Source organism: Neopsephotus bourkii, unplaced genomic scaffold, assembly GCF_033783945.1.
Source record: "Neopsephotus bourkii isolate Nb327-2 ecotype Australia unplaced genomic scaffold, CSIRO-AGI_Nbou_v1 NB_1820, whole genome shotgun sequence".
NCBI classification, from domain to species: domain Eukaryota; kingdom Metazoa; phylum Chordata; class Aves; order Psittaciformes; family Psittacidae; genus Neopsephotus; species Neopsephotus bourkii.
Genome location: NW_026902293.1, coordinates 6,540,593 through 6,567,699, shown reverse-complemented (window position 1 = coordinate 6,567,699; position 27,107 = coordinate 6,540,593). Strand labels below are relative to the sequence as shown.

The following is a 27,107-nucleotide window of genomic DNA, read 5'->3' as shown; positions in this document are numbered from 1 at the left end:
CAACCAGACCCCCATCTCTGTCTTCCAGCTCAGGGAGCTGGGTACCCCGAGAACAACTGGTCTTACTATTAAAGGCAAAGGCAAAGAAGGTATTAAGTACCTCAGCCTTTTCTTCATCCTTTGTCACTACTTTCCCCGCTGCATCCAGTAAAGGATGGAGAGTCTCCTTAGTCCTCCTTTTGTTGCTAATATTTTTATAGAAACAATTTTATTTTCTTTACTAGCAGTAGCCAGATTAATTTCTAGTTGAGCTTTGCCCCCTCTAATTTTCTCCCTTTGTAATCTCATGGCATCCTTGTAGTCCTAGTGAGTTGCCTGCCCCTTCTTCCAAAGGTCATAAACTTTTTTCCTGAGTTCTAGTCAAAGTCTCTGTTCAACCAGGTGATCTTCTTCCCAGCCTGGGGAAGAAGAGCAGCTTCTGAGCAGCTATCCTACCCAGGAGAACAGGCTGCAGTTAAGTAAGGAAGATGTTTGGCACAGACAGGCACTGGTGGGAAAGCCTTTCTGCTCAAATACATATTCCTTACTGAGGTTTTCCCATAAAGCACTACAATATGGCAGGAAGGTAAAAATCACAAGATTTCTCTGCAGACCTTATGGCAGAATATAGCCTGTCTATGTGCATATAAAAACCTTCTGGTTGTTATTTGAGATCCTTGAAGAGTAGCTTACTAGTGAGACTGTTTTGCTAACTATGTAAAAGCATTTTCCTAGATGAAAGAAAGTTTCTGAGAGTGCCTTGAGACTACAAGAATGTACCACCTTTGTGTGCCCATGCTGGTTGTGCATTGCCTTTATTCACAAATGACATACATTTTCTCCTTTCCTTAGAGCAATACATCAATCCAGCATTAAAGCAAAAAGCATTAGGATAAGAATACATTATGCTCACAGTCTCCATCACGATATTAAAAAGGACTGGGAGAGGAGGAGAGAGAAGAACATTAGATTGGTTTAGTATATTGCTTTTCTCATTAAATGAATTAGGCATTTTCAGCAAGAACTCTGGAAAAACTGAAAGCTGAAGGCCTCTCCGTGCTTCCAACTCTGCAATTCTCTTTGGCTGGCAAACTCCTCCCTTAAGCACCTCTGCAGCCCAGCAGCACACTTTCCATCCCCCCGGCACTTATGGGCAGTTCTGAGAAAGAGCAGTCAGCTTGGAAACAGATTTTTCCTGGCATGTTTGTTGACTCTAAGGAATAGCCCCACAAGCCTATTGATTTAAGGCAAGCAAAAGGAAATGCTGGATTTATGTGATGTTAGATTCTTTTCTGGCAGGAACAGCATACATGCACCCCTTCACCATGCAGGCAGCCTGAAACATTTTATTGAGCTTTCACTTCACCCTGTGATCTCTGTCACTTGTTTTCATTGAAGTATCCATATCCCTGTATCACGAGGCTTTTCAAGTTATTTAGCTTAGAAAACAATCTCTGTGTATGAATGTCACTTAATATTCAGGCTCAAGACTGTGTGCTGCAAACTTGACCAGCTATTCCCATTGAGCTTGGGAAACGTCAGTGTCTTGCTTGCACCTCTGGAAGTGGCAGCTTCTGAGTGCCAATGAATTTGCTGCAGGCAATGGAAGACAGCATCTCCAGTAGGGTGGAGGTGCCACTGAGCAGCTGGCTGCTAAGTATGGCTTAGCAGTGTATAGGCAGCAGCTCCCCACTTTTACAAAGCATCTGAAGTTGTTCAGCTGGACAGGACCCAAATCTATCTAGAAATGCAAAGTAAACTAGGGTAGAGCAGACTTGGGAAGTGAGGATGTGAGGTTAGAGTGTGGAAAGCCAGGAAGGCAAGAGGCTTCCTGCTATGCAGGCTTGTTCTGTACGCAGGCAAATACAATAGTTAAAGAAAAAGAACAGATGAACTAGAGAAAAAAGGAGAAAGATCTAAAAGTTGAAGATTCAAAAGAGAAAGAGAATGCACAGGAAAGAGTTTTGCATTATGTAATAATATAATTGAAAGTACAAACCCAGCCTACTTGCATTTTGAAACAAACAAAAGGAAAGTGAAGACTGTTTGGTTTGTGGAGTTGGGATTTTTTTTTTCTTTTTTGTGTGGGTTTTTTTTTTATTCTAATCTATCCTAGCATAAGTTACATATTTGGCTCTGTATTCCATAGGTCTGGTGTTAATAACATCACTGTTTGTTTCTGTAGAAGGTGCCCCAAATGTCTGTAGCCTCTCAGCTAAAGATAATCAGATGTTCTACCAGGGTTAGCAATACTGGTGGCCTCTGACAAACCTTACCTTATGGTTATTGAATTTCAAGTCAAGAAAGAGGACACGCTGCATGCACAGTATCAGACCTTTAGGTACCAGCTAATGAGCCAGAAAGAGGTGTCCATGTGTGTATTGTAGTAGAATACCAGTCATGTTACAGTAGACTCCCCTTCAACTTCAATCCTTACTCAGATTGAAAAGGGTGCAAAAAAGACCCTGAGAGTGGAAATATTAAGAGAACTGGAGTAGGTGGGGTAGGGAAGCAAGAGGAACAGTAAAAAGCAATGGAACAGATTATATTTGGATTACTTTGAAGGCAACCTGCAAAGATAAAAGGATCAAATGTAACCCTGAATTTGCATACAAAGGAAAAGATTTTGGGGAGGGGGAAGGCAAAAAGAATTAAATCATACATTAAATGTCTTACTAAATATTACAAACTGAAAAGAATGGAACTATTTTATGTGTTATTACTATGTAGAAAGCAGGAGACCTCAGAAACAAAATTTGTGTATCAAACATGTTTTTATCCCAAATTAAATAGCCCTCAGAAACAAAGAAGCAAACCCTATACACTTTTTGTAAAAGTACAATTATATGTGTATAAGTGTTAAATAACAACATTAACTCCTCTTCACTGGGTTTGCGTTGTGAGAGGAGAAGCAGAATCCAGATACCAAATTATCCAGACCTCAAATTCAGGATTTACCATTGTTTTAAAAATCTGAAATATGGTTCACAGGCAGCTATTCAAATTAACATCACAACTAGATTGTGTTTCAGTTTTAGTGGAAGCAGATGAGGATTCCCATTACATCTGGTTTGACTTTCTTCGATCTAATAAGTGTTGCCATTTGATCCATGTCAATGATGTATAACCTTGAACTGTCATTCATACATTTTCAGAAAACAACATACAAGGGATGCGACTTAAAGATGCACTATTCTTTGCTTCTGATGCAGGAATTTGTATTTCAAGATTAGAAAATTCAAGAAATGCCATTAAAAATCTTCAATAAGCAAGCACAGATTGTAATTCTTCTTGACATAATGTTCTAAGAATCTAGTGGCAGCTTTAAGGGAAACATCCACTAAGATCATGCACATTCCCCTAAGGGAAGAACTTTGCTGGAACAATGCTCAAAACTACTTCTAAGCTTTCTGGATTTGATCAAGGTGACTTGATAAGTTTGGTTAGGGCATTGACCTTGCTAGACTACCCATGAATGTTCCTTCACTCCTATCCACAGACCCACTGAAAAGGAGCTGTATAGTAGAGGAATCCAAACCCACATCTCTGAAATCCTGCTCATCCTGCAGCACTGTATCATCCCTTAAAGATGGGCCATAATAGCTCTCTCATCTCAGAAAAATCCAGATAGGAAATGAATGTCAGTTCCAACCCTAACTATTCTATGATTCTATACTCTCTGTACTTTAAGCTGTGAGATATGTGGCCTCAAGTCCAAATTCTGAAATGCAGGTGGTCAATGATTGCAGTTATATAAGTTCCCAAATTATTCAAGATGATGTGTTTGTGCTTTATCACGCACCCGAGGAGCAGACAGGTAACCCCAGACAAAGAAGGTAAAGGCTGAGGGCAGATTTTAAATTTTTGTATTTTGAATGCTGATGTTGGTACTGATTGCTGACAAAACCAGGCTTGAATCCCATATTTTCACTCCATCATAATGAGCTAACTGTCTGTTAGCTTGGACACAGACTGTCCAAGATGCAAAATATCAACACCTCCCCCCACTATTCTCAACTTGAGACTGATTTATGAGTCACCTTATGGGATGCATAAGGGATGCATAATGCCTATTAGCCAGCCATCAGGCTCATGGGCCAGGCCCCAGAGACCAGCCTTTACCAGGAATTTTGCAAGGTTTGAGACCTGAGATTCTTCCTCAGAAATGTTTATGAAGTGCTTGACTGCAAAGGCAAGATACCTAAAATAACAGCACATACATAAACACCTACAGAACTGAATAAAGACAACAGTATGATCAGACACAGGTCCGAGCAGGAGACCCAGACGGTGTCACTGTTAACAAGGGTTGGCTCTTCTTCTGCACCATGCAAGCCATGTGGTCAGAGGGCCATAAAGCTATAAGTATTCCTACTTTAAGATCTGCTGAAAGCCAGTGTAGCACTTATACTCTTTCTGCAAAATTCCACAGACCATGTCCTGATGGACAAAACATCTGCAGTATGCCGCATCAACAGTCAGAGCAGCACTCACTCATTCATTCCAGCACTGAAGTCCACACTGTTAGGAAAACAGCTTCACATTCTGGATCATTTCTGGGTCTTGCTGAGGTCCATCAAAACCTCTGACTTTTTAGGAGTCAGAAAATTTATTTCCCTTTGCTATCCTAACTACCAGAGCCCCAAAGTATTGGCTGATTATGAAATTCAACACCAGTTTTTCACCCACTTCAGAAGTAGCCTGATTTTGGGTGTGTGTATGATAGTTATGTGAAGCAACACTAATGTTTATTAGAGATTATATGCTTGACCTATCACTTGTCAACAGATTTAAATCTTTTGAACAGGTACAGCTGAAATGTCATGTTCCCACAATCCAGAATTTCAGACTAATATTAAAGGATGCTCCTTACAGCTGTATTTAGCTATTCTTCAAGGCAATATAGCTAGTTCACCCTGTGATAGGCTTTCTGTCTCCATTTTGGGGAATTTTCCAAGCAGAAGTTTCTAACCAAAAAGGAAAGAAAACAAGGACATGACTGCCTCTCCCTGTAAGCCATACATTTATGTCACTCCTCTCCTGATAACAGACACCACCATTCTTACCATATCTTTGAGTGCTGGCTCTCAGAAACCTCAAGAGCTTCTGAAATAATTTGAAATTCCAAACTGAATCAGTCATGTAAGAACAAAACAAACACGTTGTACCTGTGGCTTTTTTCTTTCACTGGTTTTGATCTTGATTTGACTTGAAATTTTTTTGGTGCTTTTTAACCATCGCATCTACTTTCTCTATGAAATCCTCCTATCCAAGCTTTCCTCCTGTTTATCAGGTTTTATTTCACCCTTGTTTTAGGAAGGCCAGAAGCCTATAAGGGCTGTATCTTGCCTCCCTGCAGCCTTTTTCACAGATGCCAGTGATGATGGCACTGTGAAGACTGGGCTTTTTTCACCTTGAATGACCAGCCACCTGATGATGGATCTCTCCTCAAATGCTCTGCAGCTCTGTCTTAAATGCAGAACAATCATTGGAGCTTAATTTTTATCATTTGGCAAGCTCTACTCTCCCCAGATATCTTTTTAGCTCCCTAACCTCAGGAAAAAACTGACTCCTCTGAGTGCTCCCTATATATCTATTATCTGGAGGAAAAATCCATCTGTTTCATCTATATTTGAAACATCACCCTTACTTATCTTTAGCTAACACGTTCATCTCTCTCAGGAGCTTCTGCCTGAAACACTGTTTGTTTTTTCTCCATTAGAGAGATCACCTCCTCCAGCCTCTTCACTCCAGCCTTCATTCATCAGCCTTTCAGCCATAAGAGGCACTGGTATAAACGCAGAATCTTTTATTGTCATGATTATTTTTTTAATGTGTCAAATGCTGTTCCAGCCATTTGAAGTTTCTGTGTAATAATTACACCTATGTCTATGTTCTGTGTGCTGTTTCTGCTTCTACTCAACTTTCCCCCTGCCACTCCACATCTGGTTCAGTTCTGAATGATTTTAGCTATTCCTGCAGCCATTTTATACCCCACTTCTGAGTATCTGCATCTCTCCAGCACATCCTTGCTACTGAAAGCAGAGGTTACTAATGTGCGCCACTTTTGAGAGGAAGGAAGATAAAGTAGCAGTGAACACTTCCAACAATAGTTTCCCAGACTGGGCCCTCAGTTCTGGTTCTTTTTTTCTTTTAATGGATAACAAAATCTAAGCCAATGCCAAAAAAAAAAAAAAATGGGGTGCAGTACCATGGTATTACCACAACGAGGCATGTGATGCATTGTTTTAAAAGAAGCTATGGCAAACTGTTTTTACACTGTGCAGTATCTCTTTCTCCTTTGCTACATGGGGGATTCCCCCAGGATCTATTCAATAGTAAGACACTTTAGAGAGGGTGCTTTCGTTTGCTGTGACATCTTTGCAATGGCAAAAAATAAAATAAAATAAACTCACAAAAAAACCACAACCCAACAGTTAAAATGATTTCCAGTTTTCCAAAAAAAACGTACTGCATTATTTCTCTTGTGCTCTTTTGACTACTCAGATGCATCTCCTGCCTACCCATGATCTTAAGAAGATAAAAATTACTTTCATTTGTTTGTAGCTATTCGTTTTTCTCAATGTGAATACATCTTGATAAAATAAAGGTAACCCTACAGCTGTGTTGTGCCTGTAGTAGGAATTCTTCAATGACACTTGCTAGTGCAATCCCCTACGTTAAGTATTAATCACTAGGACATTGAAATTCTACACTGTGAAGGCTTTTAAGCTGCTGAGTGTGTTCCTCTTCAAGGCAAGAAGAGAATTCACACTGTTGTTCCAACGTATTACATGGCCTAGGGAAGAAATTCAGCTTTATATTTTAGCAGTCAACTCCTGTGTGATGATGCTCGGTAGTTAGGGCCTCAGTAAAACCACTGATCTTCAGAAATACTATGGAGCATGAGACAGGACCATGAAAGAAAATTCTGTGTGTTGGACAATATAGCTGTTCCAGAAACTGAATTCCAAGCGATAATTTTCATTTTAATTATTTAAATGTGTCTCAACAACTTAATTAAACAGTGTATTCAAGAGAGTTCTGTCTGGTTGCCCTCAATAGGTACTAACCTGAACCAACATAACTAGGGAATAAACTTAAAGAATTACATTTTTCAGAGGTATACTGCTGGTAAGCCTCCACAAAGCTGGTGGTCATTAGTTTCATGTAATTACTAGCAGGGAATTTTGTGTTGCCCCATTCAGAGCACTCACAGTGCTTCAGACTCAGACCTTCCCTTTACCTGTTAAACAGTCCTTGATTTGTTTGGGAACTATGAGGGGGTTTTTATATACTGCCTCTCAGAGAAGAACCAAGAAGTTCTGTCTCCTATTTCCATTAACATTTGTGTAACTATGCAGCTTCTTCCCCACAAGGTCCTGAATTTGCTTGGGTGGTCCAGGCCTTGCCCAAGCTTGCTGAAACTGCTGTTTTCTTCTCTAGCATGTCAATCATGACACTGTTCCCCTGCCTCCTCTGCTTCAGCATCTTCTCCTTCTGCATCCTTTAGGGGCAGCATAAGCAAGCCTTTGGAATCCTACAGGTCCTTCTTTTTGGAATCTTTTTATGAGCTCTCTTCTGAATGCTGCAGGGTAGCTGCAGCACACTCATTTTTCTCAGTTGCTGTTTCTAGATTCCTCCTGTGGGAAATGCTGCCAAAAAGGAAGAAAGATTTTGCTTGGCATTAAAAAATACTAATAAATAAACCATATACAGTTCAAGCTTCAGCCTTGAAAATTTGACCCTTTATTTTAAGCCATTAGTTTCTAGACACACAGTTGTATCTTAGCCTTAATAAAATGGGCTTACCATTCAGGTTGTGATTTGAATGCCAAAGCAGGACACTAGCAGTAAAAGGGAAAATGGTGATAAAAAGATGTACTTCTTCCAAGTACAGCGACAGAGCTAACTACTAGCTTGCCAATGTAGCAATGAAGGCCTGAATGGCAGATCACAGTGTCACCCTGCCAAAGTGTAAGATGTACAGACAATAGTAAAATATTGTATGTTACTGTCAGAAAGTATGATTTAACTGATATCTTAATAATGGCATGGAAGAGTTAATCCTGTTTTGGTTGAATCAGCTTTATGTGATTTCTGATAGAGCAGCAATGCAGTCAATTCCCTGTGCTATAATGGTAACTGCTTAATTCAGTGTGATTGCTTAATTCAGAAACAGCAAAAGCTGATTGTTACCTTTAACTTCATAATAATTAATTGAGGGACAGCAAATCGTTATTAAGCTCAGCTTCGATTCCAGTTTCTCTCAACTCTGTCTCCTTGCTTTGTCCTTCCCAGTCAATCCCTATATTTCATAAAAAGCCCAACTGCATCCTAAATCCATTTTAGACTCTTGTCTTTTATTGCCTTGTCAGTGTACAGTATAGCTCTTTAGTTCGCTTCATCCCCCAAATTAAATTTCCTATGGACCAGATCCGCAGCCAGCCTAAGCTGGTGTAGCGCTACCAAACAACCACTGCTCTACTGATCCAGATGATCGAGCCCCCTCCTATTAATCATTGGGTCTTTCCCCCATCCCCCAGGCAGATTACTTGCACAGTGTTGGCAGGGTTCCTGTATCATCTGTTCATTCACTAATAACACTATTCAGCATTTATTGGGCCAGTCTGGCTCTCTGCAAATTCAGCAGTGAAGCTGCTATTGATTGCATGATGGGGAAGCAGAATCAAGCCATATAAAGTCACATTACTCTGTATTCTGAGAGCTCTGTGAAAACGACACGGCAGTTAATTCACTAATAGCTTATATTCATCTTGCTTGTGTCATAGCGGAGAGAAAATGTTTCAGCACTGCCAGGGTGGGTGGTTCACATCATCATTTTTTGGAGGATTTGAGAGTCATGCCGTAAAAGACAAGTTGTGGGCTTTGCTCCAGCAAGGACACAACTTAGTAACTGTAAAGCACACTGCCAAAGACCTCCCTGTTAAGGAAGGTAAGATTATGCAGTCTGTGTTTCCTGATTGCATGTATCAAATAAAAGCGCCAGATAAAAGCAGTCGGAAGGACAGAATATTTTCAGCAGAAACAGTAAATATGATCTCACTTAAACCAGGTTATACCACCTGCACTCTGGCTTCCCATCAAGAAGGTCACACCAGGTCCATTGCATTTTCATGAAATGCTGCTCTAAAAGGGTAACTAAATTAGTAAGAAAAAGCATAGATGCTTTAAAGAACATAATTGAATGATAGAGCAACCTGGTCTAGTGGAAGGTGTACCTGCCCATGGCAGAGGGGTTGGAACTGCATGACCTTTAAGGTCCCTTCCAAACCAAACCCTTCTATGATTCCATGATTCTATATTTGGCTCTAAATCAACTTGAAATTTTGAAGAGTATTACTGGGGACTATAATGCTTTCTACAGTCTCTCCTATTTTGTCAGTGGGAGCAGACATTAAAATAACATAGAGTAGCTATAAAAAATGAAAGGGTGCTTGGCATTTTGCAGCCTATGTTTTGTTTTGGTTTTCAAATGGCGGTGCTTTTACCTAGAAAGAAAAATACATTCCTCATAGGATTTAAAACATATTGAACATTAAAAAAATCTTAATTCAAATATTTTCATTATGTCACTTTTTGCAAATTCCGAAAGGTTCTGAAAACTTTGCAAAGCTCATCCATGCAATTTTTCAGAAGGATATTACTTTAAATTAATTACTTAGGTGTAGTTATTTTAAGGAGATAATTTTTAAAGTGTTTTAAAGATTTGAATCTTACAGCATCGCAGTATAAAATGCAGTATATAACACTATAGGGTAATAAAATGCATAATTGCAGATGTAACTGACAGCAAAAGAATGGCATACGTAAATATAGATAGAAGCAAACAGGCCAATGTCATTATCACTGATACGGAAATACCCACTATGGAGACACAGCCTTAGCTTAATTTGTTAAAACTGTCTAAAAAGAGAAAAGCATTAAAAAGTCAATAAAGTGGTGTGTGGTGCATTATTTCTTCCCCAGCCAAATTACTTCTCCCTGAAATAAGCATAATAAAAATGCTATTTTTCCTTGACTCATATTTTGGAGGGTGACTGTTTTGTTTCCATTGTTAAGAACAGTTTTGCAGATTTAACATTCATACTTACCGTACAGGCTCTGAAGCCTGTACAGATTCAAGTGCAGGGCTACCTTAATGCACAGAGTAGCCCTATTATGTGTTTTCTGTACATGGAACATAATGAAACAGAGCCCCAGTTGTCACAGTCATTATTTTTGAGTAACCATTCCTTTCTGTTCTGACAGAATTACTTTACTATAGCTGCAGTTCCCTGAGTACCAATATTTTTATCCAAATATATTTGTAGCCTTTATGTGGCCTCCTAATGCAAGTAAATCAAATTTGAATGCAATACCATTCCAGCTAAGAATCCTTGGGGAATTTCTGGCATGTGGGCCAGGAGACCTGGAACCTCTACACTGGCCAGTGACTTTCTTCCAGGCAGCCCATGGCTCCACCAAGCTTTTCCTCAAAAGCCTGCTGTCATCCTCTTCTCCCCTGTGATAATCCTGCCCTCTTTAAACATCTCATCCCACCCTTTGGTGCTCCATACCGTGCTGTCCCAGCTTCTGCCCCAGTCTCATTTCATTCGGTGCTGTCCCCCCCTTCACCCTCTATTGCTCACCTTCCTCTCCTCTTGCCTGGCTGAAACAGAAGAGGAGCTTGGTGTGGAGTAGCAGCACTGGGCAAGTTGGTGGCTTTGCACAGGGATGACATGATGCTTTGAATCTGCTGAAGGACCTGCACATGCAGAGCACTGCTGGGAGGAAAGCTGAGGATGAATAAGGGGAAAGTACTGCACAATAAAGGTAGTTAATGAGCAACTTAGAAAAAGTATTTAGAAGTCTTATTAGGCCCTCAGTAAAGAAAACAAATGTTCAGACTCCTCCATGAGTAAATTTCAGCCCCAGACATGTCCAATTGTATGGGTGTTTCTTACAGGTATTCCATAAAAAGGATTTGTCAGCCCGTGGCAGCTTCAAACAGCTGCATGCTACAGAGTCCAGAAGCATCGAATTCCTGTACTTCACTCTGATCCCCAGCATTTCTCAACTGAAAAGCTTTTAGCTTCGTTTATTTCAGAACACACATTTCCCTTTGCCCTCCCAGACACATGTTACTTCTCGGATCTGAAGGGCCAGAAACACTGCAGAGCAGAAGCTGTAATCACAGCACAAGGAAAAGGGGAGCCAGCCTCTGAGCCCTGTGTCAGTGTGATACATTCTCTCCCTGCCAGTTGAAGCACTTGATTCCTCCCCTTACAGAATCAAGACTTAAACTTTGAAGGTTGCAGATTTGATGCCCAGCTATGACAAAGGACAGTTTTTTCTACAGCATGTGGTGTCCAAGCTTCCCGAAACTGATAAAGGGGCATCTCTGGTACTAGCAAAAAGAACTGCTGAGGAGCCTCTGGTTTCCTATGTTTTCCTAAGATACAGAATGGAAAAGAAAACACTTTCCCTACTTAAGACTTCCTCTAATCTCTATACCTGAGATTCTCCAAAAGTAGAGGGTATTCTAAACTATAAAGGAATAAGCTGCCTGTATTTATGATTATGCGTACAGTAAATTACTTTGAATACAACAAAAGCTTATGTGATGTGAGCCTTAAACACTTTAAGACTTGCTCTGATCTCACCAAATCACCACCTGGTGGAAACAACAGCACTCCATTGTCTTACAGGAGGAGCTAACCTCATTTCCTCAACTAAAAATCTGTCCTTTGACTTTCAGCTCCTATGTCAAGAAACACTTTGTATGTATTTGCTTCTCTGTAAGGTGACTTGTATTTTCTTGGCTATTGAAAGAAACACAGAAGCAGAGAGAATAGGGTCTTTCAAACACCTTTTTCACATGTTCACATTCTGCCTTTAATCACATTTGCAGGAAGGTATCAGCCTTTAAGTACAGCTCTAAGGGTGTCAGTGGTGCCATACAGAGTTCAGGTCTCTGTACTGCCAAAGGCCACATGACTGTCTTAGCCTGTCACAGCATTTAATTGGGAAATTATTTTTATTATAGAAACTACTTTCTTTGTCTTTTCTGCTTTAGGTTCTTCAGACATACCAGACTGATCCTGCCATGAGAAAGATGATAACTCAGCTGTATTTCTATATCATGCCTGTATTTAATGTGGATGGATACCATTTTAGCTGGACAAATGTGAGTAGTATCAGTAGTATTACCAAAAAAGTTGTTCTGTAAAGATGGAATAGTTGGTGCATCATTCAAAGGGGACTTTTTGTATAATCTGGTCTATCACCTTGTGGCATGCAAAATGGAAGTAAATTAACCCAGTTAAAATACAGTACTGAATATGTTTAGGGCAGTTGGTTTGTTATGTATACAAATAGACTTTTGCCAAAAGATAATAATATTGCTATTTAACTATTTGATACCTTCTGCTAGGATCGATTTTGGAGAAAAACAAGATCAAAGAACACAAGGTTTCGGTGTCATGGTGTTGATGCTAATCGCAACTGGAAAGTGAAATGGTGTGGTAAGTCTGGAGACACTTTGGTCCACCAGTTCAGATTACCCTGTACTTAATTATCCAACAGAGTAAGTAGGTTAGGTCACATCCATTGTGAAGTGTTCTGTTTTCTGTAGTTAAATTTGGAGGTAGTTTCCCATTAAACCACAAGACAGGACTCAAATCTTCCTCCCAGCTTCTGAAAAATAAATGTCCTGAGCTTTGGAAAAACACCTCTCATCACAAATAAAACGTTTTCATGGTGAGAATGGCAAATGTATAAAACCACACATACAGCTATTCTGTATTCCTGCAATCAGCTAATAACTTGAAGCACAGTATTGAGCCTGGCCCATCACAGTCCAGGGTTTACCTGACTTACAGTTTTAGGAGACATTTCAAAGTTCATTTTATTTTACTTAGTAATGTCTCTGAAACGGGTTTAGCTTTGGAAATGTCAGACTTGCTTTGTTGGCCTCACAGAGAAATGTCTGAGAATATTTTAAAGCCATTATTATTAGTGATTTCATAAAGAAAGAAGGTGTTTCTAAACACATGAAGCTCCAATTTAAAACTCCCAGCACTTCTGTAAATACCTTCATAAAAATTGACTTCAATTGTGCATAGAGGATTCAGCAGTAATGTGATACCAGCAGAGGATTTAGAATGGGTCCACTGAAGAGGAAAAGGTTTTTTATTAAATCTTACAGCAAGCCAGTACAACTTACACAGGAGTAAGCAGACGTACAAGTTCTGGTGCAGCAGAGAGTCATGGCACTTTCTTGTGAACTATGGTGATACACACACCTGGTACTTCTGATGACCTGCTCCCCCATCTTGAGCACCTTCCTTCAACTCTCTGCTCAGCTGTTTCCTCCTCCAGCATTCATCCACCTTCCTTATTTATACTACAAACTTGTAAAGACAGAACTAATGTTTGCATAGAGCTAGCACTCCCTTCAGCCTATCCTTCTTTCACTGAAAGTCCCTAAAGGTTTCCTCAATACTCTGATTACTTGCAGTAGGAGTAAGCACTGTACAGTCTGGCTTGCATCAACTAGATTCTTTAAGCAGTACTGTAAGGATAAAAGTGAGTGTGAGTACTCTGCCAGGGGAGATTACAAATGAGGTGAGAGTGAACAAAAGCATATATTCAATACAGTACGGACCTGTGAAATATGCTTCCAGGTTTTTTTCAGGTCTGCTTGCAGTTGGGAGAGGACTGACACAGAAGCAATTACAGAAAGCCTATGTTAGCTGAGAACCCCTCCATGACACAAGCCAGTCCCAGGGATGCTAACATGATCTTTAAGGCAATTTTATGCTGCAAAAATAATGTAAAAATGCACCAAAGTCTGAATTGCCATTACCATCTTTTACTTACATGTGTAAAGTCACTGCTGCAGGTATTTGGGGGACACACACTCTTCAGGAGACAGTCACCAGCATAGCTGGAATGAACAGTTCTCTTACAAAGTCTTCAGAGCCATTTTGCAAGTACCTTATCAGTGCAACAATAATACTGTCACAGTGCACTTTCTAGTCCTAATTAATCTTTCTCGGGTTCAAATGACTCTGCTCCCTGCTCTTTCTACTCACTAGCCACTGTACTAAAGCACACTTTTTACTCAGTCCTGAAAATGTTTGCCTTGTTTTCAGTAATGCAAAACATCATTTTTTCTAGGCTGAGTGAAAGTGTAACCATACACACACATGTTGTGTGTCACAGTCCACCACTTGCTGTGTTTCTCCCCTGCATGGAACATGAAAGACAAGTCCCCACCCCAGGTTTAAAAGATTCCTCCAAGGTTGCTCCTATCCCACCAAGCACATGCTCTGCTTCCCTCATGAGACTCCAAACTCTGCCTGATTCTCTAGTTTGCCAGAGAATAAAGAGCTCTTTCATTAACTGGGCTGACTGGTGCTTAGAAGATCCTCACCCAGAACCCCATGTTCTCATTAGTCTGACACTAAATAAGGCAGAGAAGAATCTGGAACATATCACACTTTGAGGCTTGTATAATCATGGTGTGTTTAACATTTAATACTGCACACGCTTGTAAAAACCTTTTAATTCAGTTCAGTCACACTTGCAGTTTGCAGACAGGCTTGAACTTCACTGTGGGGCTTCCAAGCTGGTGTGTTTTGGCAGAATCCAGCCCCAGCAAAGCCGCTGAATGCCAGCAGCAGTGCAGCAGTTGGTAAAGACACAGCATCCTTTCTGCTTTCCTCTTCCCTTCTAGTGTAGGACTTTGATGAAAGCTTTATGATGTTGCTTCTGTATTTTCTAGGGAATAAGAAAAGGCCGTATCACTGATTGTGGTAGGTTTCACCTTGCAGTGCCTTGCACTCAAAATAGTGCACAGAAATTGTACACAGACCCAGGTGAATACTGACAGCAAGATTTCTGGGTAGAAATGCTCGTTGCAATATATATATATATATATGAAATAACTAGCACAATGGTTTAGTGTTCATGAAATAAATAGCAACCTTACAGCCAATAATGAGATACTTAGAACTAAATCATGTCATGAGGCAAATCAAGTTAAAGGGGTTGCATCCAAAGCCCCCAGAAAAGCAGCAGTGGGAGTTAAAATTTCCAGTTCATCCCAATTTCCTGTGTACCCCATTGCTCACTGAGGACAGTTTCCCCTGTCGGCACAAGAAGGGGCTGCAAGGAAGTTTGAGAATCATACTCCCACTCATCTACCCTCCCTGTCTTCCTTCTGTACCAAAGAATTGGTTTTAACAGTCTCTGCACACACTTCCTTTGTACATTTGACCTCATGATGGATGTTGGAGGATACTTGTCCTCCCCTGATATGCTGTCAGGTACAAAAATGAAGCAGCACGGTAGCATTTTATGCCACTCTATTTTCTTCTCATGACCATAAGTCAGAAATTTCACACAATTCGGTATTATTGTATTGTTTTGTTTCCTTCTTGTTTGTGAAGGTTGTGAGGTTGAGTATGCAAATTGAGGCTATCCTTACATTATCCAAGGCTACCATGGAAGACCTCTCTTTTTACCACCAGCCATTTCACTTCAGGAGATGCCTCAGCTGCAGCTAGGATTGCAAATGGCTCACAGTAGTAGGCTGGAAAGTTCAGAGAGGTTTTTTTCTTCAGTGAAAGTCACTAAACTGAGTCATATTTTACCATTGGGTCACTTTACCATTAGCTTGTAGGATTCTGCTGTTTATTAACAGTGATGTCCATTTTCATGAATCGGTGTACAACACTGTTACAGTAGATGAAGTATCCATTAAAAAATGCAAAGGCTCCAGAGGGTCTGTTAAATAGCTCTTCTTTAGCTATAATATCTGACAAGACATCAAGGCAGAGTGCCCTTGGGATCCGGATACCTTGGTAGCCATCTGTTCTGTAGGGAAAAGACCATCTGCCCTCTATATAACTCTTCCATATCCACTGCAATCTAAGCACTAATACCTTTTGAAATCCCCACCTGTGGCCATTGAATGGTAGCCTCAATTTTCTTACTACAAATTAAGGTGCAGCATTAAAATCTTCCAGTTTTGAAATTTTTGGTGTTACATTGATTGCATAAACCTGTTTTAGTTCATATTATTATGCCTTCTCACACACTGCTCTTATTATTTGAAGATGGCAGTGCTTACTATACAAAGGAAAGCTAATAAAACACTGCTTTTGTAAGTCCCAGATGACACCAGGGAATGTCACAAACAAACTATTATTATTATGCAGGTCAGTGTAAAACATGTGGCATTTTAAAATCACACTGGATAAAAGAGTGGAGTAGATTTGCATAAATATTGTTCTTTTAGGCTCAGGCCCTAAGCTGTAAATGAGGTGGTGGCTTACATCCAGATCTGCTGAACGATAAAGCAGCCACTGCCACATCTCCTTTTCTGAGTTTCATCTTTCAGTACCTCATGGGATATTACAGGCAGGCTACACTTCTGTAGCTTCCTGCCATGTGAGCAGGTTGATGTAGTGAAAGACAGCCTCACAACTGAACCCCGGCCCCAAACTTGAAGGAAAATTAAGCCCTATACAGACTGAAATTATTCCTATTTTAGCTAACTGAGCAATCAATCCATCCTCCTGTCATTTTTTTCGCATGAGATTTGCAAAAGTAAAACTAGACAGCAGTCAGGAACTATTATCATGTTTTAAACCAGTCTCCTAGTTTATGCCTTTTGTGGTTATCTACCTACCATTGTAACCACCACTGTAATAGCTAGTACATTAAAATGCTCTTAAAGACTAGATTTGTCTTGGCAGTGACTAGTGAAAGAGGCATACCTCTCTGATTTCAAATAGACCCACTGAGACCCTTCAATAGTTTTAATGCTGGAATGCTACCATAAAATATGCCACTTATATGGAAAGCCAGAGAAGGAAATACAATGAAGTCAAGCTCTCTTTTTTTTGTGTTGGGTTAAAAATATGTCCTCTGGGAAGAACTGCAGGTAGCTGGCCAATTGGCAACTTGGTATGTATACTAGATGAACAAGCAGATTTGCTGTACTGAGGTCCCACTGGCTCATGCCTATCAGTCACAAGAAAGGAATTTGTTTATTGCTTTTCACACTTGTTCACTGGGGCCCACACAGGGTGAGCCAGAAGCTGACCCTTGGGAAATTCTCTGTAACCATTCACCATCAGCTTTCTCTTTCAATCTCTAGATGAAGGTGCTTCATTTCACCCATGCGATGACACCTACTGTGGTCCCTTTCCTGAGTCTGAGCCTGAAGTAAAGGCTGTTGCTCATTTTCTCCGCAAACATCGGAAACAAATAAAAGCCTATTTGTCCTTCCACGCTTATGCACAGATGCTGCTGTACCCTTACTCTTACAAATACGCAACTATTCCGAACTTCAGCTGTGTGGTAAGTACATTAAAACTTGGGAGAATATGCTTCCCTATATAATAGTCTTTTGCTTTGAGAGGAGACTTGTTTCTTCAATACTTTGCACATATTTAATATTGAGCGGTATTTATTCTGCATCTGCTTGCAATAATTTCTGGTTATATAACCTTCACTCATAGTGAGGCAGTGGTAATTTGATTAGAATGGTATAGTGCCTTCCACCCATCAGTCCATTTAAATTACTTTATAGGATAAATCCCTGGGTTTTAATTATAGTTATTATCATTTTATTTAATTAACTGTAATGGGAATTATGTCATTAAGTCCTTGGGCATCTAGCTGAAATTTCTGTCCCTCCGTACTCAGAACTTAAGCACTGTGAGCACAAAGATCATCTTCAATGTTATGACCAAAATAAAATTGAAATGGTTTATGTTTATTGATTAGAGAAGAAATCTCATAGATCTTACCAAAAGACAAAGCTTGGATTGCTTTATGTATGAACCTGGTCAGACATAGTATTTTTAACCCATTAAGACAACCAGCTACTTAACATCAGGGGATTTTGTCTATTAGAAAAATAAATTGAGGATACAAGGGTGTTATGCAAGCCTATTGATTGTACATTTCATGTAATCCATGCTCATTCAAATGCAGAACTATTCCCTCTGCTCACAGTCTGACATCTGCTTTTAGACAGTCTCCTGTGCATAAAACTGTCCCTATGGTTTATTCTCCTAAGGAAACATGGCTAAGCTTTACTTTCTGTTTGCTCCTGCTCGCAGACATACATTGCACCGACCAGTTATGAGCGCCTCTCTCTCAGATCCCAGTAAACTGACATTCTTCATGTATCTCCCATTTAGGCCTTGAAAGTTGCAGTGATTTTTTAACTTGCTAGTTTAAACTAGTTTACTCCAAGTGAGCTTAGCTGCACCTTAGATTTATCCTGTGCAGGATGAATGATGTTGTCAGTCCCTGGAGCTTCACTGAGGTTTCACTCAGCTACCCTCCCAGGAGGCTAAGCAGCCAGTGCACCACAAACTAAACTCTCTTTCTGAGTTTATTTCTGTTAAGACACTTAATTTCAACAGCTACTAAAAATGCTCCTGTGTGATGTCATTCCTGCGACACAGCAAATTAGAAGTTAACTAAGCAGCCGAAGGAGCTAAAAACACAAGGCTTGTGGGGACTGACTAACCAGCCCTGCACTGACTGTGAACAAATCCATGAATCTTCTTTTTATTCTTTCTTAACCCTCTTTTGGGGAATGGCAGAGAAAAAGGAGGTCCCCCAAATTAACTGGTAACTATCACTTACCAGTAAACATAGACTGGGAATTTAAAACCACAGGATCTTGTTCCTTGTACGAGGAGGTGCAAGAATATTGTTTTAAGAATGGACAACACAGCAGAAGGTAAAGACATGGTATTAGGAAGAATTAGCATCTTCCCTGCAAGTAGATGATGAAAATATCCAGAGTAACGTAAGGCAACAGCAAACACTGTCATTGTAAGGAAAAGGAGTCTCTAACTGAGAGTTTTCACACATGCCAGTAAATCTTCAGTACATGTTGTTCTTGTTGCTCAAGGGTTATTTCCATCCTGCAAAAGGGAGTAGCTGGCCCTCAGCACACTCTATCTTTCCATGCACAGCTTTTAGACCCAAGGAATTGAGTTTTTGATGTGTAGTAGGTGTTTCCTAGGTTTGAGAGACCTTGGATCAGGCTTCTCATTAGAGTGGAGCACAGACCTAAAGGGACAAAGAAAGGCACTGTTTTAGACAACAGCCCTGGACAAATAGAAGCCAAATCCCAATTCTAATATTTTGCCAATATTTGGACTCTATACTACTTTTTATTGCAGTGGGTCAAAAAGAACAGGGAGGTTGGAATAAAAAGCTGAAGTAATTTCCTGTTATTTAGAAAGCTCATTATTTGGATCATTTTGAAAATGAATGGAATATTGGTGGTTGTTTATTTGTGTGCTTTAATATTTGCCTGCAGCCAAAGGCTCCATCACCTGAATGAATAGTCTTTAATATTTGAAGTGTCCAAAATGGTGACTTAGGCTGAGGTTTCAGATTCTCCATTTCTCTTAGAAATTACAGTGAGCTGGAAAACAGCAGATCTGTTTCCTCCTGCTGATGGAACAAGCTTTGTCGGTCTATGCAGACTGTACAGTGGACAACTGTAGGACTCCACTTGCTTAGCAGATAAATAACATTTGGTGCTAACAGGGGGGCACAGTTAATCCTAAGCAGACGAAAGGATGTCTCTGTCTGGGTCATATCTTTCTAGTGAGCTGTCAGTTACCATTTCGATTAAAGTGTTCAATTATTCAGAGCTGCTTTGAAACTGGAGAGCTGTGTACTGATCACAACATGCATATTCTGTTCTAATTTAGGCACAACTCCCTTATTAACACTCTCCTGAAATCTGTTCTTTTAAGATAATCAAAATGAAAGTGCACTGTTAAATTGAAAAACCCCACCAAACAGCAGAAACCTTCATCCATCTCTAGAGTTTTAAATTTCACCTACCTTTTATCCCTTTCCTGCCTGTACACTCACTTGCCTTAGTGCTTGCAGTGAACTTACATGGCACGACTGAGTTTGTGTATGTCTGTAAATATCTGGTAATTTTATGTGAAGCTTTCTCCTTAAAGGTGTTCAAAGACTGGTTGCCTGGACTTATTCAGGGTCCAGCCTGCGCAGTATAATGCACTTGAGAACTGTCCCTTTCTTTGAGCACGTAAGTCCAACAACAGAAGCAAGTACTACAACACATCAAGGCTAAGAGCATCAAGTTCACAGTGCCCAGGGACATTTTCCTTCATGGTGGACATGGACTTGGGATACTCCCAGTCTGACCACCAGACGTTTGCTGCCTCTGCACAGAACTGTTGTGCTGGTTTTAAATGGGCATTATCAAACTATTTCATCAGGAAGATTTCAACAGAGCTGGCTTCTGTTGTCTCATTGCTGTACGATACAAAATTCATGCACAAGGAGTCTTCTCCTTTGTGGCTACCAGGACATTGCTCTCCACCCATATCAGCCCCCTCAGATGAGCCCTGTCTCCTGCTCCCTTGGTCACAGTGGTGACCACCCCACCACACAACACCTCTGACCCCATCGTGGGTCTTGTGTGTCATGACTTACAGAAGTTGAGGTGTCTGTTTCAGGAGAAACAGTCCCAAGCAACAGCACTTCCCCCATCCTCAGGCCTCCTCCCAGCCTCCTCATCTTTGGTGTTAGGTAATTCAGAGGTTACACCTCACACCATCTGGTGACCACATCCCAACCCAGCAGAAGTTCCCAGCAGCACTGCCTTCGGTGGTCCCTACCTCCATGCACTGCTTCATGGAGATGGCAACAGGAAGAGAAGTGGCAAGTCTCCAGCGCTGTCATCCTTGTGCTGAGTAACAAAAAATCTACTTGTGCTGAACAGATTTCTGTATGGAGTTAAAAAGTGCTCTTCCATTTGCTAAGAGCAGTTCTCAGTGTAAAATAAACTCTACAAAGCACTACTTTCTGTAAGTGAAAGTAATGGTGGTTTTTTTTCCTTGAATGACATTTTAAAGCAGTTTTCTCTGGCTTCTCTACTCGGGCAAAGACCCACAGCAGGAATGGGGTCAGACCGAGGATTAAACCAGGATCATGATTCCTGACAGTGGCGAACAAGTGGAAGATGAATGAAAATGTATAAATGGGAAGGCAAGTATAGAGTAATCCTTCCCCAGTGCATTCATCTAGTGTCTCATGATAACAAGGTAAGGACCAAGCTCATGAACACTTGCATAAAATGAAACCTACAGCTCTTCAGTTCACAGAATTGAGACATCTAAAACCGTTGCAGCTTTACACAGTGGTTCAAAGTCCGTAAGTTTACAGCTCCTAAGATAGGCATTTCCTGCTTTTTATAGGGAGCTGGCTCTGTGTTTTTCTAGATGCTCCTTCACTCTCCACAGTCCTTTTCTTTGGGATCATAATATTCCTTTTTCTTTTGAAGACATGTCTCCTTTCTCTGTGTTTGGATGCACTACTCACGTGTGACCCTCAGGATTTCTCATGGGCCAGGCCTTCCTCATCCCATTTCACAGGATACCATGAGTTCCTAAACAGACTGCATGCATATGGATGTTGAACTGTAGATGCCAGTTTTCCCCATACAGTACTGAAATCACATATCTGCAATAGTGGGAAGACTTCTCCAAGCCTGCATCAACATTTCCTTAGAATGTCAGATCTGCAGTGAACAGTCACCTGTCCATCGCAGATTCAGGAGTGAAATTTGCCTCCTTCCTTTCTCCCACTCTTGCTCACTGAACCACTGTGGAGTATCACCAAGAGGTCATTTCTTCTTCACAAGCCCAGCAGAGATGAGATTTAGTGGACTTGGAAGCGCATCCACACATACTGGCAGAAAATGCATGCATGGCTTTTAAACTGCATGAAAAAGAGATTATTTCATCTCATGATCTCACATGTTTCCTAAATTTGTTGTGTCACTGATTTGGCATATATACATATAATTACAAATACTTAATGACTGACTGTTCACAGTGCAGTAAAGTTCTTCATGCCATGAAAATACTGAACCAAGTTTTTCAGGGAATTAGGGAGTTGCTGTCAATATAAATAAATAATGCATTTTTCCTTTAAAATAATTTTACATTAGCTGCCATGGAACACAGCATTAAGCAGGAAGTCAATGATCAGGTTCCAATCCTATTACAGTATTTAATTCAAAGTCTAATTTATGTATTTGTTTTTCTCTCCCCCACAGGAATCAGCAGCCTATAATGCTGTTAATGCTCTTCAGTCAGCCTATGGTATAAGATACAGATATGGTCCTGCATCTAGCACTTTGTGTAAGTTTTCCTCTAGCACAGGTTTGTGACTTTGACCTACTTATGGTAAGAAGGAAACTGCCCTTATAATAACAAAGAAAGCAAACACTGTTTAAAGTGAACTTTGTTCCAGTTGTGGATGGTGAAGAAGGCGGAAGATGAAGTTTTGTAACTGATTCAGTCAGTTGACTGCAGTAAAATTAAATTGATGCAATAAAAGAGATCTGAAAGCAATGCATTTGAAAGGTGAAAGCCAGTGAATAACATGTTCAGAACATGTAAAATCAGATTAAAAAATAAATAAAATAGACAAAACAAGATGTTAAAAATCCTATCTTTATCAGATACTGTAAATACACCAAGTTACAAAATATCTGGGAGGTGTCCCAGTTTCGGCTAGAATAGAGTTAATTTTCTTCCTAGCTGGTGCACTGCTGTGTTTTGGATTTAGAATGGGAATATTGTTGGTAGTACACTAATGTGTGGTTGTGGCTAAGTAGTGTTTATACTGACTCAATGACTTTTCAGCTTCTCATGCTGAATTCATGGCTTCATTCAGTGAGAAGGGTTATGGGGCACAAGGAGCTAGAAGCAGACACAGGCAGGACAGCTGACCCGAACTGACCACAGGGGTATTCTATACCATATGACATAATACTCAGCATTATAAATTAGCGGGGAAGCTGGCCAAGGGCTGCTGCTCAGGAACTGCTGGGTATCAGTCAATGAGTTGTGAGCAATTGTGCATCACTCATTTTGTATATTCTAATTCTTTTATCATTATTATATTATTATTACCATTATTTTATTAACTTTCTGTCCCATTAAACTGTCTTTATATCAACCCTTTATATGTTTATATCAAGTTTTCTCACTTTTGCTCTTTCAATTCTTTCCCCTATGCCACTGGGGGTGGGGGAAGTGAGCAAGCAGCTGTGCGATGTTTATTTGCCAGCTGGGGTTAAACCACGATAGGAGGAAATAACTGAAAGTAGGTTTCATTTTTCATTATTACTTCACTTTTCTCCTATGCAATTATGATATTCATAGAGCTAATTATAAAATTTAGGGTGGTGTCTTTAAAAGCCAAGTTTCATGTGCCTCTCTGTCTAGATTATGATAAATGATAGCAACAGTATCTTTATTTGGAAATCTTCCATTTTTCAGAGAGTGATTTCAAGTGCATTTTTCCCTATAACAAAATATCTTTAAAATACTCATTTTAAATATGTAACAACATTTGTCAGTCAAGCTTTCCATATAGACAGGTAAGAGAAACAGAAGTTGAACAGGTTTCAGCAAGACACTTTCTTTTTTCCTACTGAATTTATGAGGCCTGAGTGCACTCAGTGGTGACAACAGATATTCAGAAAGTCAGAGGCTTAAGCAAATAGCAAGGTTTGTCACAAGTAACCTCTTGCATCTCCTCTGCTGTTGCTGTGTTTTGTGTCTCAGATGTGAGTTCCGCTTTATTGTGGGCCTCTATCTCACAGCACAGTTGGCATCTTGTGCTCATTACGGTGCAGTCAGTCACTATGTAAAAGGAAGAGCAGTGTGAATTAATGCCAGAATTGCACAGAAGACAGCAGGCCACATGAGAGATGGATCTTTATATAAATATAAGTGTCTTGGGTAATCAACATATGGAGATAAGGAAAGCATAAGAAGCACACTTCCTTGGGAAGGTTTGTTAATATTAGACACCACCTATGCAAATGCTCTTATGCTGTAAGGAAACAGTGAGAAGGCAGAAATTAAGAGAAAATAATTTTAGAAGCGCTTTGAAAAGGAGAATGTAGATTATCAGATTTCTCCTTTCTCCCTGCAAAGGAATTGCCCAAGTTAAACCTAGGAGTATGCAGAGCTCCCATCCAGCTGGAAGATCTTTGTGGAAGCAAAGTTTTATTTGCCTGGGAACAAGAAAAAAATGAGGCTTTATTCTATATGTTCTCTTTTATTAAAGTTTTGCTTTACACACAAAAAAGTCAGTTATTAATTCTTCTCCTGTGAAAATCAAGGGTCTAATCCATATTGTGCTGAGCACCTTTCACTGGTGCTGGGTACCCATGCCCTTCTCTGAAGGGTGTTTAGGATCAGGGCAAGCAAAAAGCTGGAGTTGCAAGTATACTCACCGAGTCCTGGAGACAAAACACCACATGAACCCTCTGGTGCTTTCAACATGACCTGCATTTAACCTGGGTTTTTTAATCTTCTTTTGATTCCCTCTCTCAGATGTGAGTTCAGGTAGCTCTATGGACTGGGCCTACAAGAACGGCATCCCCTACGCGTTTGCATTTGAGCTGCGTGACACTGGCCATTTTGGATTCTTACTTCCTGAGACACTGATCAAACCAACCTGCACAGAGACCATGCTTGCAGTTAAAAATATTACTCTTCATCTGCTGAAGAAATGTCATTGAGAGCTATTTCCAGGAGCTGGGAGTGAGCATTTTACTCCCAGTGCTGATGCCTTCTAGTGTGTTCAGTTGCCATTTTAAGCTTGACCACTTCAAAATTACAGAAGCTAATGGAATGTACCATGTTTCTACCAGATCTACTTGGTGGGAAATGGAAAAATCATTTAATATCTGCTCTACAAAAGTCCATAAAGTTGATATACTATCTTAGTTACAGTTCGGTGTAAAATAGTCTGTTCTTTTTGCAATACAGCTTTGATGCTGCAACTTCAGTGGAGCAGGTCCACATAGAGATGCCTGAAACAAAACTCCATTTCCAGACAGTCCCTGGACTTGGTCCTTTCCCTAACAGGAAGACTTCCCTTAGTAGGGTCTTTTGAACCAAGGGGTAAAGTTTACATTCATGTATATGTACTCTGTGACACAGGCCCATGTCTATAGCAGCAAATGGCATATAGCTGCAGCTGGCCATGCTGCAGGTGTCTATGTGGCTTCCTTCTGCATGTATACATACATATGCATATGCACATTTGTGGTTTTTGTTTTGTTTTTTTTTATGTAATGCAAGAATTAGACCCAAGGTTTCCTTTAACTGTTCAGAGAAACCTATTTTCAAATGTGTCCATTGCGGTGGACTCAAAATCAACATACTGCTTTTGAAAACTTAACTGTTCTAGAGATGTGTAAGAATTATAAGGCAACATTATGGATATACAGTACTCTGCTTTATGGAGACAAAGCAACTTGCCATGACTTGGAACTTGGAAGCTGGCAGTTGACTGGTACGTCTGGGTTTTGCTGCAATCAGTGTCTGCCCATTTCCACCAGCCAAGGATCTAGCCTTAAACTGACTGGTATTAACTGATACCTTGTTTATCAGTATTTTTGCAGTGAGTTCTGTAGCTCTATGGCTATATGGCAGTTCTTGGAAGTCATATTTTTTGCATGTTTTAAAGGAATTAAGAATAGATTCTTAAGTGAGCCAGAGGTGAAAGCAGAAGCATTACAGATGAAATACAGTGAATAAACACCATGCTTGAAAGAATAATAACGAAAGCACAGAGAATATAACAACTTGTTGAGGGGCTTTTGGTACTTTCAAAATACTATTTTTTTTTAATCTTATTATATCTGCAAAAGCATATATTTTAGTTTATTAATTTTGAGTTTAATCTTATGCCATAACATGTTAAATAAAACACATTTGTTAATAAAATCATCCAAGTATTCTTCATATTTCATTTAATTGTTAAAGTTTTGTTCAAGGATGTGATCATTTTACATGACTGACACCAATGATTCAATCTTTTACAAAAACTACATCCTCTCTAAATAAGTACTTGAACTTAGCAAATGGGCAACCTTTATAAGACTAGGAAGCACCATATTTCATAATACCACTGTTTTCAGGACTGCAAAAGGCAATCAGTGAGCAAACATGGCAGAATTGCATTCTGTTGGTTTATATTCTGTTAATAAAAAGTATTTATTTTAAACAAGCTTTCTGAAAGCTTTTTCAGCTTTGATTAGTTCAGACTTGTTTTGAGGAATGCAAGTTTCTACTCTGGTTTAACAAAAATCTAAGGCAGAGAAGCAGGGGATATTTTATCTACCCACTAGTCATTTCTGATGCTTATGACCATGATCATTGAATAGTTTGAAGACAGCGGTAACTGTCTCTTGCTATGCACAGATTCTTGACCAATGGCCTTAATAGTGGTGTAAATTAAATTTTAGCACCAATTGTTGTGAGTTATTCTGGGTTTGGGTGACATGACTGAACTACTTACTACAAGGGCATAAGAGACTAAAGTGAAGAACAAAAGGTGTAAGAGATGCCTAATGAGCATAAGGCAAAAATTTACCTTGGGATTGTTACAGTACAAACCTTTCCAAGAGAAACCAGATTCAGATGTGATGGTTTGATTCCGCCTGCTCATAGTCCAACAGTTCATCAAATGAAACATTCCAGCTTTATCTTCATACACAAAGAACAAAAAACACAAGCTGTTTTAGGTACCAAAAGGACCCAACATTGTAGATCTAGCTGACCTTCTTGGACAAGAACAATTGCAAGTATTCTTACATTTATCTAAGAAGCTTTGACATTTAGAAGTACTTGATATCAAAACCAGTCCGTGAATAAAGCCACATCCTGGTATCTGGATGGACTCAGCCTGAATACTATGTATTATGTGCAAATGAAAACTCTGACCTGACTTTGAGGACCTGTACAGGGTAATCTAGTGCCCCATAGCTGAATACAAGTGTAGACAGTTCCTGGGTTTTCTTAATTTCAGGGTCATTAAAGCTGGTCAGAAATACAGTCACTAGAAAAGAACAAACGCTATTTGCTGAATTAAGAATATGTAAAACAATCTAGCAGCAAGAGTTATTCTAAATAGAGTGGTTTACCTTACCGAAAGAACTACTGGAAATCAGCTATTTGGATATGGAACAACAGCCTTTGTGACTTACAAATGTTACTTCTCTGAACAGT

General features: G+C 39.9%; 1 protein-coding gene and 1 long non-coding RNA gene across 3 annotated transcripts in view; one reads left to right on the top strand and one right to left on the bottom strand.

Moving 5' to 3' along the window:
- CPA6 (carboxypeptidase A6) overlaps window positions 1-26,388 on the top strand; it is an 85,969-nt gene extending 59,581 nt beyond the window's left edge. The window contains exons 7-11 of the mRNA XM_061342884.1: window positions 12,059-12,169; window positions 12,416-12,506; window positions 17,153-17,355; window positions 22,127-22,211; window positions 24,423-26,388. Coding sequence (XP_061198868.1) covers window positions 12,059-12,169; window positions 12,416-12,506; window positions 17,153-17,355; window positions 22,127-22,211; window positions 24,423-24,610 — 678 coding nt within the window. The 3' untranslated portion in view covers window positions 24,611-26,388. The remainder of the gene's footprint in view (window positions 1-12,058; window positions 12,170-12,415; window positions 12,507-17,152; window positions 17,356-22,126; window positions 22,212-24,422) is intronic.
- Window positions 13,062-24,501, bottom strand: LOC133206697 (uncharacterized). Of its 2 annotated transcripts, XR_009723839.1 has the most exons (4): window positions 21,604-22,400; window positions 18,658-19,089; window positions 13,864-13,980; window positions 13,062-13,555 (listed from the first exon to the last, which is right to left on the bottom strand). It is a non-coding gene; the product is annotated as an uncharacterized LOC133206697 (long non-coding RNA). The 2 variants fall into 2 exon arrangements; XR_009723840.1 differs by lacking the exon at window positions 21,604-22,400 and adding an exon at window positions 23,605-24,501 and having other exon boundaries at window positions 13,062-13,980.
- Window positions 26,389-27,107: the final 719 nt, after the last annotated feature.